General features: G+C 34.7%; 1 protein-coding gene and 1 long non-coding RNA gene across 2 annotated transcripts; both read right to left on the bottom strand.

The window, feature by feature from the left end:
- Positions 1–1,324: 1,324 nt before the first annotated feature.
- Positions 1,325–2,844, bottom strand: LOC129294205 (purine permease 1-like). Its single transcript, XM_054932392.1, has 2 exons — positions 2,031–2,844; positions 1,325–1,923 (listed from the first exon to the last, which is right to left on the bottom strand). The coding sequence occupies exons 1-2, from the start codon at positions 2,748–2,750 to the stop codon at positions 1,573–1,575; spliced, it is 1,071 nt and encodes a 356-aa protein (XP_054788367.1). The 5' UTR covers positions 2,751–2,844; the 3' UTR covers positions 1,325–1,572.
- Positions 2,845–14,058: 11,214 nt separating this feature from the next.
- LOC129294128 (uncharacterized) lies at positions 14,059–15,620 on the bottom strand. Its single transcript, XR_008589299.1, has 3 exons — positions 15,448–15,620; positions 14,716–14,781; positions 14,059–14,167 (listed from the first exon to the last, which is right to left on the bottom strand). It is a non-coding gene; the product is annotated as an uncharacterized LOC129294128 (long non-coding RNA).
- Between the last annotated feature and the right edge of the window lie 1,431 nt (positions 15,621–17,051).

The following is a 17,051-nucleotide window of genomic DNA, read 5'->3' as shown; positions in this document are numbered from 1 at the left end:
TTGCTGCATAAAATTTGAGTTATTTAAATTAATTTTAACGATCTAAATTAAAATTTATATTTTTCATATAAAATGATACCTTTTCGTTTTAAATTATAAAATAATTTTAAAAATATTTTACATTTTAAAATATAAGACATTTTAATAAAAATAAAGTTTTATTAATAATATTTTTTTAGTATTACTTCTTTTTTTATATTTTAATAAAGATAAAATTTTATTAATGATTCTTTTTTAATACTTCCCATTTTATATATTACCTCCCTTTTAATATTTTTTATAAATAGAGTATTAAATGAATGACATTTATTAAAATTTATGTTATTATTTAAAAAGTTATAAAATATATTTAATAAATTTTATTAATACGTATAATTTTATTTAAAATATTTTATAATATAAGACGTATTTTTAATTTGACGTGGCCGTCTAGATTAACACGGACGCTGGTTGCGTGAAAATGAATGCAAACTGAATACCCAATCGAATAATACAAGGTGGGACGAAGCCGAGGCTATGACAACACGTATCAACAAACAGCAAATTACAGACTTCAAACATTAAGATCTATGCCAACTTCAACTCCAAGCCCATTTTAGCGTACTTTGCAATCTGTACTTGGTAAACTCAATTCAAGGAAACCCAATTTGGGTAACAACTACAGTTAAGATACAAGAAAATAAGCTGCACCAGTTCAGCTGGCCAATGGAGGATAAGGTAGAAACGGTGAAAATGGATCCACCACTTTCGGCCCCTTTCGAGCAAACCGAAGCGGTGTGATCGATGAACTATGGATTTAAAGACTGGCCAGACTTGCACTCTTTCTCTCGCTCTCTCAGCATCGTGAGAGGATGCTCCATTCTGGTCCGTCTCACTTTCGGTTGTTTTGATGTTTTCAGAGTTAAGACAGTGGAGAAAAAATTGGTGCTACCGAACACTAATTCAATCAATGCACCATGCGACGATTGGGATCCATATGGTTTTTATTTTTTTTTTTTGGGTGGGTGGGGTGGTGAGGCATTGATTTTCCTTACCATAAAGTATTTAATGTGTATCGATTGGCATGCAGTGAGTAAGTGATAGGAAGGTGCTGGCACCAATTATGCTATGGCTGTCATCAGGTATCAACCATGCTCTTCAATTGTGTTATTATTATTATTTTTTTTACCATTTTTTCTAAGTACATTGTAAGATATGGTTAGCTAGATAAGCTATTCTTTTATAGATTAAAAGGGCCAAATGTATTTTCCCCTTTTTAATAATAAAAAAATACTCAAGTATGTTTTTATGTCCATATCTAAATATTTCATAGATATTCTCTACATAGAGTATAAAATTAAAATATTGTTATTGAAAGCCTAACTTAAAAGGAATGTTCAAACGTGCGTGCTTTTACTCCCAGCAATGATGCTGGTGGGAAGCATGTAGAGTAAAACACTCCGAAATCATCAGGCAAGCATACAGATGCATTCTATGCGGAATATAACGAAAATCAATACTAGCAATATATAATCCGATGCATGCCACACACAAAAATTACAAGACGCACGTATTAATATACGAGTATCGGATTCATGGATTAGGAAGAGTGGGAGGCAAATCCGTATCAGGGGTGGGATTATTTTGCTTCTTTTTCTGAATTTGTTTATACTCTCCGTAGAAGTAGGACACAAACCCCCAAATTGAGAGACCCAGGCTAACTCCTTTCTCTGCTGTGAAATTCTCTCGGTAGAAAATTACGGCCAACACTTCCGTCACCGGCAGCATCACGGCAATTATAATACCTGAAAACAGTGAAGAGGCACAAAAGATAACTCCTATAGCTCCCAGAAAGAAACATTGCCACATGATCGCGCTGCACGCCAACACTACGTAATATTTTGTCTCCCCCAGCCCGAATTCTCTCGCCTCTCTTCCCATCACCTGCAAAATATAACGCTTGAGTTCCCTGATAAGATATGTATATAGATCAATTTTTTTTTTTTAAAAAAAAAATAGAGTTGCGATGAAGAGATCCGAGAGCGGTGAACCTTGAAGTCATTGTTGACGATCATCCCGACTGTACAGAACAGGGTGGCACCGAAGCTCATCACCAACTGAATCTGGATGACCAGCACGTAGGTCACTCTCCGCTTGCTCTTGCCGTACATGAGCTCTATCAAAGGCAACAAAAAACCGTACAAGGCCGCCGCCGTCAGCGTTAACACGAACCCCAGCACGTATTGCTTGGTGGACTCGCCTCGGGGACGATCTCCGGATGAATGAAGAGCCAGCACACCAGCTCCAGTGGTGAGCAAGACGACGGCGTTTATGGAGAAAGGGGTGAACTTTTGCCTGACGAGAAGGAAGGCGAAGGCGGCGGTGAAAGCCAGCTGGGTGGCGATGATCAGAGCGGACGTGGAGACGGGGAGGCGAGCTAAGCCGTAAGCATAGAGGTAATCGTCGAGGCCGGTGAGAACACCGATGACGAAGGCTGAAAGGAACAGGCGCGCGTCGATGAAGACGAAGGGCTTAGCTTGTCGGGAGAGGCGGCTGCGAATGAAAGAGATGAATAGGGGAAGGAGGCAGACAGGGAATCCACCGGTTTCGAGCCAGCTGGAGAGCCAGACGCGTTTGCCGCCGTGGAGGAAGTAGAGGCGACTTATGAGAGGGCCACCGCTGGTGCCTAGACAGAGCAAGAGGCAGTTTGTTAAGAAAAGGACTCTCTTGGCGCTACCCTTTCGCGGCTCCGATGCTTCCCTGTCTTGCATCTTGCGCGTCTCTGTAACGATGCTGGTTCAAACAAACTGTTGCGGTGTGTGCCCCGTCCTGGGTCGTCCGGTTCACAGGAGTGGAGAAACACTCTGGGTTACGCTCAATGATTTATATATATTAATTAATAATTAATAATTAATTAGTGGCCATTTAATTTTAACGTTCCTCAAAGAATGCCGGCTCGTTATACCCCACCCTAGATGGACGTCTTATTCTTTTTATCAATTTCAACTAATTATTCAATTGAGCAAGGTGTACATTATAAATAAATATTAAATTAGTTCAAGTAATTAAGAAACGCACGAATCTTATCTGTTGGATCCTTTTGGACTGGCCAGTGTTCCTTGTTTGTTTCTCGCCGTATTAATGTACTCCGAATATAAGTTTGTTTAAAAAAATTGTACTCTGAATAATATGACAATACTAATGAAAAATTAAAAGCTTTCACTAGCTCTAACTAAAAATGCTAGATGCTTTTATACAATTTCTTAATTCTTACTAGTTATTTCCCCCAATTAAAAAAGTAGGATATTTTTTAATTAGGTTGTGCTAGTCGAAAATATGAAAGTATAAAACATCTTGTAAAATTAATAGTAATAAATTATTCTATTAGAAGACAATATTTAAATATAGTGATGTTTTTTTATAATTTTAATTATACAAACTATTATTAATTATTTGACAATGTAATATATTTTAGATCTGGGTAATTACGTTCAGATAGGATCTCGATCTTCTGCATCACTGCCTCGGACCTCGGCTAAAGAGAAAAAAAATTAAGCCATAGACGCTGGGGGGAGGAGGGTGTCTCCATTTCTCTTCCCTCTATTTCCTTCCATTTTTCTTCCATCACCTTTGAATTAAACTTTTCAATGGTTTAGATTTAATTTTTTAAAAAAATTGTTATTTTAATTTTATATAAAATATATAAATAAATATTATAACTTTAAATGATTTAGATTAAACTTTAATAATTTAAATTTATTTATACACTTTTTTATAAAATAAAATAATAATTTTATTAAAGCCTCAATTTGAACCATTAAATTTTTGATCCAAAGGTGATGGGAGAGAAATGGAGTAAAATGGAGGGAAGAGAAATGGAGACAACCTCTTTCCGACGCTGGGGGTGTGAGTTTGTTGAAAAATTGTCTACGAAAACAGAGGAGAGACGACGAGGATGGGGGCACGTGGTGGGTGCCTCTCTGTTTTTTTTCTTTTTATTTTTTTTTCCAACTATAGTTAGATTAAAATTTGAACCATTCAATTTAAATATTTAATAAAATTATTTTTTTTCACATCAAAATATGTAAATAAATTTAAACTATTAAAATTTGATCTAAATAATTTTAAATTATAAAATCATATATTTTATGTATAGTTGAAAATGTTTGATCAAATGGTCATGAAGGGAAAATGAAGAAAATGAAAAGTAAGAAAAAAAGAGACACCCACCGGGGGCCACAAACATGTATTCATTTTATTTGTTGTTTATTGTATGCAATTAATTTTTGTTAAATATAGCACACAAGAGTATATATCCCATGACTCGGAGTATTGTTGACTTTTTTCCGCAATTTTGTTTCCGGGTTGGGGTGTCTGACTCGTTGTTTGCGTTTTGGACATCATTTTGATAGCTGATTTTGAGTTTTGAAAATACATAATCAATTCAAGAAATATTGATATGAGTTTTTTTTTTTAATTTGTTGTAACTAACTAAATCTCATGTATAGTATGCTATCAATGATCTGTGGCATTTGTCATTAATTTAATAATACATATGAGTCGGCTTGCCTAGTAGATATATATATATATATATATATAGCAACAAATTTAATCTTCATGTTAAATTTTTTAAGATGTAATTTAGAAGTCCCCGATTGACACCAAAATATTATGTGCGCGCGCGCGCCCATGTCCTATGATCTCCTCACATTATCTTGTAAAAGGCATTAACATTGCCAAAATATATTAATCTAAATGATTTGTTTAAATGGTCATAACTAACTAATATATTATAAATAAATTAATTTCATGTAATATATAATTGGCAGTAATTTATGATACTTTAGCATTAATTTATAGGGTTAGTGTGCAAAGTAAACTTGAAGTATGGTGCGAAAAGCGTCTTGAACCCTAAATTATTAAAATATATAAAATAAATTTTAAAATTTTAAATTCACAACAAATTAAATCTTATTATTAGCTCATCATTAATGCCATTGTTGTTCACTCAGTGGGGCCCAGTCAAAATGCTAATGTGATGATCCCTTACTGATGTGTCATTTTAATCAGCACCACAGATTTTAAACTATTGCGCGAGTAACATCTTGAATATTGAACTTTAAAATTTAGAATAAATTACTCTCATTGTTTATGTGTAAAACACTAAGTATTATATAGATCAAATTAACCTCAATGTGGTCTGCCACGGTGCATGCATCGTTAGCTGCAACAAATGACCCATAATTTTGTAAGATGACATTTTTTTGGCTCCTTTTTTGTAATGTTTTCCAAGCAATTAGTATATCATGATTTTATATATTCTATAACTCTGATTTAATCTTATTTTAAATAATATTTATTTATTTAATGATGAAAATTTGGGATCTCGTTTGAAAAAAAATTTAAATATTAGAATATTTTGCGAATGATGGATGTGAAAGCCAATAATTTTATCAATAAATTTCAAATCTAAATTAACCGATTAATTAAAATATTAAACTTATCTTCTAATGGGATCCTAGGTTTTCATCATTAAATAAATAAATATTATTCAAAACAAGACTAAATCAAAATAATAGTGTATATAGAAGCATGAGATACCAATCGTTTATAAAATATTGCAAAAAAAGAGGCAAAAAGTGTCATTTCATAAAATTATGAGTCATTTGCTGCAGCCAACGATGCATTTATCTTGGTGAATCATATTAAGGCTAATTTAGTTTATATAATAATCAGCGTTCTACACAAATGGTGCGAGCAATTTGCTCTGAATTTCAAAGTCCAGAGCCTAGGATGTTACTCACGTGATAGTTTAGGATATGTGATGTTAATTAAAAATGACATATCAATAAGAAACTGTCACATTAACGTTTTGACTGAGCCCCACTAAGTGAATAGTGAAGGCATTAATGGTGAGTTAACGATATGGTTTAATTTACTATAAATTTTAAAAATTTAAAATTTATTTTATACATTTTAAGAATTTAAGGCGCTTTTCACACAATACTTCATAGTCTATTTTGCACATTAATCCTAATTTATATGTACATTGATGCAATAATCAGAATGTATCTTCCATGATCTCCCCTAACCAAATGTTATTTAATTTAACTATGCTTTTATAATGTTAAGAAAAAGAAGCACCCTTGCATATAGGGTGTATAAATCATTGTTGAATATCTACACTATTTTTATGTGACTTCGTTATTGATTTGCAAATTTTTCAAGAAATTTATCAACTGGAATTGATTATCCTTATAGTTATTTAATGGTACTAGATCCGCGGAGAGAGCAACGGATGGATGAAAGCAAAAATTTGTACTTAATTTAAATACCAACACTTCAGAATAATAATAATAATATATCATGGGAAGGGAGGAATAAATGGGATGGCATGGTCCGCATGGATGCGTTTAATGACCTGTTTGGAGTTATCAAATCACAAAATTACGCACTTTCTGATGGATGCATACAGTCTCCATCATCCATTAACTGGTCAACCAACAAACAGCAATTAGATGCACAGTTCGAGTCATATATCCAGACTACCTATTACTGTATACTAGTGCACACTTTACATACAAGCTCTATCTATTAATATATCAATTGTCTCAATTTATAAAACACATTTAAATACAATTATACATATCAATGAAATATATCAAATAAACTTTACAGTGTTATATTTTTAAAATAAAAATATAAATTTTTTAAAATGTTCTTTGTAACACCCTCAAATTTACAAACCGATTTTTCGCAAGTTATTAATTCAAGAAATCATTTTTTTTTTCATTGAACCCTTATCATACCCTTATCATGGTAGAAAAATTTCTACCATGATACATCCAAGACAATATACCACAGGTCTTAAAATATCTCAAAAAGCAATTAGAACCATGAGGGACAGACATGATCCTCATAGCATGTTATTTAAATTAGGTCATGAATCAAAAGGGACAGACATAATCCTCTTGGACATATAAATGCATTTAATAAAAAGGATTAGAGTTTACATGCTCCATAGACAAGATATGTCCTAAGTTGGCACAAGATACATTGTATAATCCAAAATAAGAGGCAACGTAAAAGATGGTGTCTCATACACCATAATTACACCTCTGGTGCTTTCTCGGCCGGATTCGCTCCTGTAAAAATATTAACCACGGGGAATGAGACTTAAAAGTCTCAGTAACCAAAAATTAATATGTAATGATGCATGCGGATGTAACTAATCATGCGATTGCTAAGTGGGCACACAAAACATTTAACCGAACAATATTTTCAAACAAACCGAACAAGTATTTAATTGCATGACTGCACCTTATATCCTCCTTTCACCATGCTCGGACGCCAAATCACCCGGCCAAAGGTGAGTTGGACCAAGCGACACGCCACTCATTGGGTCCAATGAGGGCTTACCACGTGGTAATAATTAACCGAACAGAAATTCCCATTAACACCATACATTAAAATACCCTGACAAGTCATGCATCATTCAAATATCCAAACAGGAATATATCCGAACAATAATATCTCATCATGATAAACAAAAATAAATTTTTAACCCACTTGGCAATAATTTCAAACAAGTATATACAGTATTTATTTTCAATAATTCATAATTTTTCCAAACAACAAAACAACACATAACCATTCACAAACACACTCATCACAACACATTAATAATGGTTACCTTGTGTCTTGAATAACAAGTTCCCCTTCACAACTCCTTTTTCACCACTATCTTTGTCAATATAATCTACATAATTATTTCACAATACTATATATTAATTTTACATTAAAATAAATAACTCTAATTTAAAGAGTTAGAAAGTCTTAAATCTATAGTCCATATTAACACTAATTTAAGATTTATGCCTTATTTAACTTCCCAAATTCTTTTCTAAAATTCTCGTACCCTAATGAACTATTTTTTTTTTATCCTCAATTCACTTCTAGTATCGCAATTTCATCCTTCTACATTCTAAAAATTCATCTAAAAATAAATTAAAAATTTTAGAATTATCCTGAAGCCTCAAATCACCTTTCTATAACCTCAAAAATACCTATTCATACTTAAATAAATATTTAATAATCATAGATTTATCCCTACATCTCAGATTCCACATAAATTCAACCATATAGATCTAGATTTTAACTCAAAAATTCTTAAACATGAGTTTCAACCTTAAGAAAATATTCTATAATATTTACTATATCCCTAAGAATTTTAACCTATATTTTTAATCCATCATATCATCAGATTAACTATCCTATAGAAAAATCCTAATCAAAATATTTACTCTATCCTACAAAATAATCATATCACTAGAAAGCTAATATTATTTAGAAAATAACTATAAAATTAATTTTGTAATTAAATAAATTTTTAAATGCTAATCTAAACAGGAAAGTTAGAACATACCTGAAGAAAAAGAAAATAATCCCCCCTTGCGAGAAAACGCCGAGCAACGTGAGAGGAAGAGAGAAAAATAATATAAAAATGGGATTGTGAGTCCCAAAATTATATTAAAAAAAACTATAGGTTTGAATTTAATTATTCAAACCTTTGGGCCCAAAGTTGCAATTTTCTCTAAATTGCATCTTAGCCTCTCATGCTTCCTAATGCACACACCCCCTCCTTTTTATACATGAAGGCACCTCTTCTCTTCCCTCATCTAACCAATGTGGGACTTAGAAACAACAACCTTCCACCCCCCCTTTTTTTTGTTCCTTCTACCTTCTCTTTTTTTTTTTTAACACACACATAAAAAAAATTATTTATGTATTATATCTTAACTAAATATTGCTTATGTGGTTTTAAATTTAAATTTTTAAATTCATAATTAAATACCTAATCATAATATTATTTCTAAATAACCTCAAATAATATAAATTCCTATTATTATCATTTTTTTCCTCAAAACCTAAATTCCACAATTTCTTTATTATATAAAAATCAGGATGTTACAATTCTCCCCTCCTTTTAGAAATTTTGTCCTCAAAATTTAATAGATAAGCTTAGAAACTATGTACCTAAGCAAATAAATGTGGATAATCTCGCCTCATACTCTCCTCGGTCTCCCAAGTAGCATCACCTAGGGCTCCACCCTTCCAAATCACCTTCACGAGTCGGATGGTCTTATTGCGTAGTTGTTTGTCCTTAAAGTCCTCAATTCGCTCCGGTTCGGATCTAAAGGTCAAATTCTCCCTCAATTCTACTTCTTCAGGTTCAATAACATGGGAGGGATCCGGGTTGTACTTCTTCAACTGTGATACGTGGAACACATTATGGATACCTGCAATCTGTGGAGGTAATGCAACTCTATATGCAGTAGATCCAATTCGCTCCAAGATCTCATACGGGCCCATAAATCTAGGTGTCAATTTCTTTGCCTTAATGGATCTACCAATGCCTGTCACTGGAGAAACCTTCAAAAATACATGATCTCCTACTTCAAACTCTAACGGCCGTCTCCTCTTATCAGCATAGCTCTTCTGTCGGCTCTGAGCGGTTAGCAATTTTTGCTTAATCATTGCAATCTTCTGGGTGGTTGCTCTACAATTTCTGGACCAATGATACTCCTCTCACTTAATTCTGTCCAACATAAAGGCGATCTACACTTCCTTCCATACAAGGCCTCATAAGGCGCCATCCCAATACTAGAATGATAGCTGTTATTATAAGCAAATTCAGCTAATGGCAAATGATTATCCCAACTACCTGGTAGTTCAATGGCACAAGCTCTCAACATGTCCTCCAAAGTCTGGATCGTCCTCTCTGTTTGTCCATCTGTTTGGGGGTGGTATGCGGTGCTAAAACTCAGTCTGGTACCCATAGCCTTCTGTAGCGCACCCCAAAAGTTTGAAGTGAACCTTGGGTCACGATCTGACACAATTCTAGAGGGTATACCATGAAGTCTAACTATCTCCTTAATGTATATCTCAGCAAATTTCTCTAATGTAGAGGTAAACTTGATCGCCAAAAAGTGAGCTGATTTGGTGAGTCGGTCTACTATCACCCAAATAGCATCCTTACTCGAGGGTGTTCTTGGCAGTCCAGTGATGAAATCCATAGAAATATCATCCCATTTCCACTTTGGAATATCTAACGGTTGCAGTGTTCCAGCTGGCTTCTGATGTTCTATCTTTATCTTCTGACACGTTAAACATCTAGAAACAAATTCAGTTACATCTTTCTTCATTCCTGGCCACCACCAACCTCGCTTCAAATCATGGTACATTTTAGTTATACCGGGATGAATTGTATATTTGCTCCTATGAGCTTCTTCTAAAAGGATATTCCTCAATCTTGGATCATTAGGTACACAAACTCTACCTTTATACTTCATCACTGTGTCCTCAGAGATGGTAAAATTTGGGGCCTTACCTACCACTATCTCCTTCCTTATATTCCTTAAGTAGTCATCACTTTGCTGTGAGACTCTGAGATCTTCCCAGAATTTGCTCTCAAAGTCTGCTACCTGGAGTGCGGCCATTTGATGTTCAATCACATCTACTGGAACATCATGAAAACTGTTCCATAAATGATATTCATGAACCATCAAATGTGCAGCATGAATAGTCTTTCTACTTAAGGCATCAGCTACCACGTTAGCCTTACCCGGATGGTAATGTAATTCAAAGTCATAATCCTTTAGAAATTCCATCCATCGTCGCTGCCTCATATTAAGCTCTTTTTGATCAAATAAATACTTCAGGCTCTTATGGTCACTGAAGATTTGAAACTTAGATCCATACAAGTAGTGTCTCCATATCTTTAGAGCAAACACAACTGCAGCTAACTCCAAATCATGAGTAGGGTAATTTTCCTCGTGTGGTCTCAACTGTCTGGAGGAATAGGCAACCACTCGGTCATTTTGCATCAAAACACATCCTAAACCCTTTAAAGAAGCATCAGTGTACAGAGTGTACGGCACCACAGGGTCAGGAATAGTCAATACTGGAGTAGTGGTTAACCTCTTTTTCAATTCTTGGAAAGCAGCTTCACATTTGTCAGTCCAAATAAATGGGGCATCCTTCTTAGTTAGCTTAGTTAAGGGCATCGCAATTTGCGAAAATCCCTTAATAAAGCGACGATAATAACCTGCTAGACCTAAAAAGCTTCGTATCTCTGTAACAGATTTTGGCTGTTCCCACTTCATCACTGCATCAATCTTACTAGGATCCACCGCAACTCCATCTCTGGACACAACATGGCCCAAAAACTTTACTTCTTGGAGCCAAAATTCACACTTGCTTAATTTGGCATAAAGCTTATGTTCCCTCAAAACTTGCAAGACGATTCTTAAATGTTCACCATGAGCCTCCTCATCCTTTGAATAAATAAGAATGTCATCAATAAACACTACTACAAACTTATCTAAATAGGGTCGAAAGATCCTATTCATGTAATCCATGAATACCGCAGGAGCATTCGTAAGTCCAAACGGCATCACCATGAATTCATAATGCCCATATCTCGTCCGAAATGCTGTCTTAGGTATATCCTCTGCTCTCACTCTCAATTGGTGGTACCCTGACCTTAAGTCAATCTTTGAGAAAACTGCGGATCCCACAAGCTGATCCAGCAAATCATCGATTCTCGGAAGTGGATATTTGTTCTTGATGGTTACTTTGTTCAATTGTCTATAATCAATGCACAATCGGAGGCTTCCGTCCTTCTTCTTTACAAAAAGGACTGGAGATCCCCAAGGTGAAACACTCGGTCTGATGAAACCCTTCTCAAGTAGCTCTTCGATTTGCTTTTTCAGTTCCGCTAACTCTGAAGGGGACATCCGATAAGGAGCCTTAGAAATTGGCCCTGTACCGGGTACCAATTCAATTGAGAACTCTACCTCGCGCTTTGGGGGTAAACCGGAGACTTCGTCTGGAAATACATCCGCAAATTCTTTGACAATTGGGATATTCTTCACGCCTTCATCAATCTTAGCTTGGATAGAGAAGAAAACCATGTAGGCCTGGCAACCCTTCTTCATACATCTATCAACTTGCGCCGCCGACAAGAAAACATGATCTTGAGTCTCGACTGGGGTCACCGACAAAGAAGATAAAGACACACTCCTCTCTCTACAATCTAGGATAGCACCATTTGCAGCCATCCAATTCATTCCCACAATTACATCCATACCTCTCAGTGGTAGGATAATTAAGTCCATAGTTGTTTTCCTATTTTTAAACTCGACTACTAGGTTAAGGCATGCCTTAGCGGTCCTCACAGATTCTCCCGCAGGAGTAGACACATTCATATCAAACGGTAAAATACACACAGGCAAATCAAGGTTCTTTACACAAGTTTCAGAAATAAAAGAGTGTGTAGCACCCGAATCAAATAGTGCAACAATATCATGATGAAGGATTTTGATGTTACCTCTAATGGCATCTGGGGAGTTCATGGTGTCCTGAGTAAGAGCAAACACACGACCAGAGACAGTAGGATGTTGGGAAGGGTTCTTCATATTTGAGCCCTGGTTGTCCCCACAAAACTTTGCAATGTGACCGGGTTTCCCACAAATGTAACAGACCCAGCACTGTCCGAAATGACGACGCCCGCATTTAGTGCACTGTTGAGAGCTCGCTGTACTCGGGGCAGGGGTAGATACTGTTGGGCTCCTCTGTGACCCGTAATAACTACTATGATAGCTCCTCTGTCCTTGGCCCCTTTGAAATGGACCCTTCTGCCTTCCTTGGTTCCATGAGCTACTCGAACCCTGATGGTTTTTCTTCATAATGCCTCCGGTGGGTCGAGGGTAGGTTGGGGGTCTACTATATGAATAACCCCTCTTCTCTCTCTCAACCTCCTTCTTACTGCGAGCTACTACTTGTAGTTTTATGCACATTTCATCATAATCTCGGATATCTAGATGAGCCAATTGTTCCCTCAATTCTGGTCTAGCCTTCTCCAATAAGCGCTTAGCCTTCCATTCGGAATCATCCCTATACTGCAGGTACGTGGAGTATCTAGATAACTCCTGAAACTTAGCAATGAATGTGTCCTCATCGAGGTTCCCTTGCTTAAAGGCATGGAATTCCGCTTCCTTCTCAGACCTTAACTCTGATGGAAAGTAATGCCTGAATAATTTTTCCTTGAATTCCTCCCAGGTGAGTGTAGAATCATCCCTGGGCCCTGCTGTCTCCCACCAATCTCTTGCTCCTTTCACTAGGAGCACTAATGCTACTTGTACTTTTTGATTGCTGGTGCATGTGACTACTCGAAAGATGGATTCGAGTCTCTTCACCCATTCCTCTACCACGGATGGTTTAAGGTTACCATCAAACGTAGGAGGGTTAAACTTCCTAACAGTTTCCCACACATCAGTAATGGTCGGTGGGGCTCTCTGTTCCTCCTGCCTAATTTCTTTCCTTCTAGACTCATGATCTCTCAGAGTGGCAGGATGTGAGGAACTGCCTTCCCCCACATGACTCTCAACATGAGCCCTATCTCCATTTTCAGTTACCTTTTGCCTCTTTAGCTCCGTCAACTCTTGTTCGTATCCTTGAACCTTGTCTGTTAATGTTTTTACAAGCATTCTTAATTCCGCCAAGTCAGGCTCCTCATTTGGCAGTGGCGGTGGCAGGTGCTCATGTTGGAATCCTGAGTTACCACGAGTAACAGGCATTTTCTCTCCCCTCCTAAAGGATACAAGATATAAATAATAAAATTAGCCTAGCTATATCATGGCCATACAATGAGAAGCACCATAACAATGTATATTGCCAACCGACTATATGCTCTGATACCAATATGTAACACCCTCAAATTTACAAACCGATTTTTCGCAAGTTATTAATTCAAGAAATCATTTTTTTTTTCATTGAACCCTTATCATACCCTTATCATGGTAGAAAAATTTCTACCATGATACATCCAAGACAATATACCACAGGTCTTAAAATATCTCAAAAAGCAATTAGAACCATGAGGGACAGACATGATCCTCATAGCATGTTATTTAAATTAGGTCATGAATCAAAAGGGACAGACATAATCCTCTTGGACATATAAATGCATTTAATAAAAAGGATTAGAGTTTACATGCTCCATAGACAAGATATGTCCTAAGTTGGCACAAGATACATTGTATAATCCAAAATAAGAGGCAACGTAAAAGATGGTGTCTCATACACCATAATTACACCTCTGGTGCTTTCTCGGCCGGATTCGCTCCTGTAAAAATATTAACCACGGGGAATGAGACTTAAAAGTCTCAGTAACCAAAAATTAATATGTAATGATGCATGCGGATGTAACTAATCATGCGATTGCTAAGTGGGCACACAAAACATTTAACCGAACAATATTTTCAAACAAACCGAACAAGTATTTAATTGCATGACTGCACCTTATATCCTCCTTTCACCATGCTCGGACGCCAAATCACCCGGCCAAAGGTGAGTTGGACCAAGCGACACGCCACTCATTGGGTCCAATGAGGGCTTACCACGTGGTAATAATTAACCGAACAGAAATTCCCATTAACACCATACATTAAAATACCCTGACAAGTCATGCATCATTCAAATATCCAAACAGGAATATATCCGAACAATAATATCTCATCATGATAAACAAAAATAAATTTTTAACCCACTTGGCAATAATTTCAAACAAGTATATACAGTATTTATTTTCAATAATTCATAATTTTTCCAAACAACAAAACAACACATAACCATTCACAAACACACTCATCACAACACATTAATAATGGTTACCTTGTGTCTTGAATAACAAGTTCCCCTTCACAACTCCTTTTTCACCACTATCTTTGTCAATATAATCTACATAATTATTTCACAATACTATATATTAATTTTACATTAAAATAAATAACTCTAATTTAAAGAGTTAGAAAGTCTTAAATCTATAGTCCATATTAACACTAATTTAAGATTTATGCCTTATTTAACTTCCCAAATTCTTTTCTAAAATTCTCGTACCCTAATGAACTATTTTTTTTTTATCCTCAATTCACTTCTAGTATCGCAATTTCATCCTTCTACATTCTAAAAATTCATCTAAAAATAAATTAAAAATTTTAGAATTATCCTGAAGCCTCAAATCACCTTTCTATAACCTCAAAAATACCTATTCATACTTAAATAAATATTTAATAATCATAGATTTATCCCTACATCTCAGATTCCACATAAATTCAACCATATAGATCTAGATTTTAACTCAAAAATTCTTAAACATGAGTTTCAACCTTAAGAAAATATTCTATAATATTTACTATATCCCTAAGAATTTTAACCTATATTTTTAATCCATCATATCATCAGATTAACTATCCTATAGAAAAATCCTAATCAAAATATTTACTCTATCCTACAAAATAATCATATCACTAGAAAGCTAATATTATTTAGAAAATAACTATAAAATTAATTTTGTAATTAAATAAATTTTTAAATGCTAATCTAAACAGGAAAGTTAGAACATACCTGAAGAAAAAAGAAAATAATCCCCCCTTGCGAGAAAACGCCGAGCACCGTGAGAGGAAGAGAGAAAAATAATATAAAAATGAGATTGTGAGTCCCAAAATTATATTAAAAAAAACTATAGGTTTGAATTTAATTATTCAAACCTTTGGGCCCAAAGTTGCAATTTTCTCTAAATTGCATCTTAGCCTCTCATGCTTCCTAATGCACACACCCCCTCCTTTTTATACATGAAGCCACCTCTTCTCTTCCCTCATCTAACCAATGTGGGACTTAGAAACAACAACCTTCCACCCCCCCTTTTTTTTGTTCCTTCTACCTTCTCTTTTTTTTTTTTTTTAACACACACAAAAAAAAATTATTTATGTATTATATCTTAACTAAATATTGCTTATGTGGTTTTAAATTTAAATTTTTAAATTCATAATTAAATACCTAATCATAATATTATTTCTAAATAACCTCAAATAATATAAATTCCTATTATTATCATTTTTTTCCTCAAAACCTAAATTCCACAATTTCTTTATTATATAAAAATCAGGATGTTACATTCTTTATTAGTGCTTCATTTAAAAAAAATTAATCTTCTAATTCTTTAATTTTTAACTCACTTGTAACTCAATCTTTCAGCTCTAATTTGCTATGACTTAGTCCCTTGACTTGTAACTTACTTGTAACTCAATTTCTCAACCTTTGACTCATCTATAACTTAATCCATCAACTTTTCATTTTTTTTTGTGTTAGCTTAGGTTTTTATATTAAAGAGCAAGATGAGAGTATTAAAGTAAGATATGATCATTTTTATTCTTTTTATTTGATAAAGATAATATTTAAAAAAAATTAAAAAATAAGGATTAAGTTATAAGCGAGACAAAATTTAAAGGGTTGAATCACAACAAATCACAGTTGAGAAACTAAATTACAAGTCAGTTAAAAATTGAAGGATTAAAAAATTAATTTTTTTCTTAAAAATATTAAAGAAAAAGGACATAATAAGAATAATAATATTAACAATGTTATTAATAAGATTTTATTTTTATCAAAATATTTATATTTTAAAATGTTAACTTTCTTTTAAAATATTTCATGATTTAAAATTGAGGAGTATAATCCAAGCTTTAAAGCCGTGATAATATACCCACATGTCAGGCATCATAATCGTAGCATCTGATACTCTCGTGTCCACCACGGGTATCAAAGGATGAGGACCAAGGTTCTGTTTCTACCACGCCAGGCTCAAAATTTCTGTGATAGATTTTGAGTTTCCTTTTTCTTTTCTTTTTTTTTTTTTGGGGCTCAAGGATTTTGAGCTTTAAAATACCTACTTTATGTTTGGTTTATATCCCATCCAAGGTCCAGGTGGCTCAAATCTCAATTGATATGTCAAAAGCTCACTAGGTAAATAAAAATATTGTTTGGATAAATTATGGATGAGGAGAGCTTTCCCCCCTCTCAATATCCATTCGAGCACGTGACATGTGGGAGGACGCAAACCTCAACACCAACATGACATGCAAATGAATGTTGACGGATGAGGAGAGTTTTGGAGGATAAAAGTTCGTGCAGAGCTACAAAATGAAGCTTCAAGACAATGTTGGAAAAGA

This window comes from Prosopis cineraria, unplaced genomic scaffold, assembly GCF_029017545.1.
Source record: "Prosopis cineraria cultivar Desert tree isolate PC_DT_omini unplaced genomic scaffold, ASM2901754v1 PC15, whole genome shotgun sequence".
Lineage (NCBI taxonomy): Eukaryota > Viridiplantae > Streptophyta > Magnoliopsida > Fabales > Fabaceae > Prosopis > Prosopis cineraria.
This window is presented reverse-complemented; position numbering and strand designations above follow the sequence as displayed.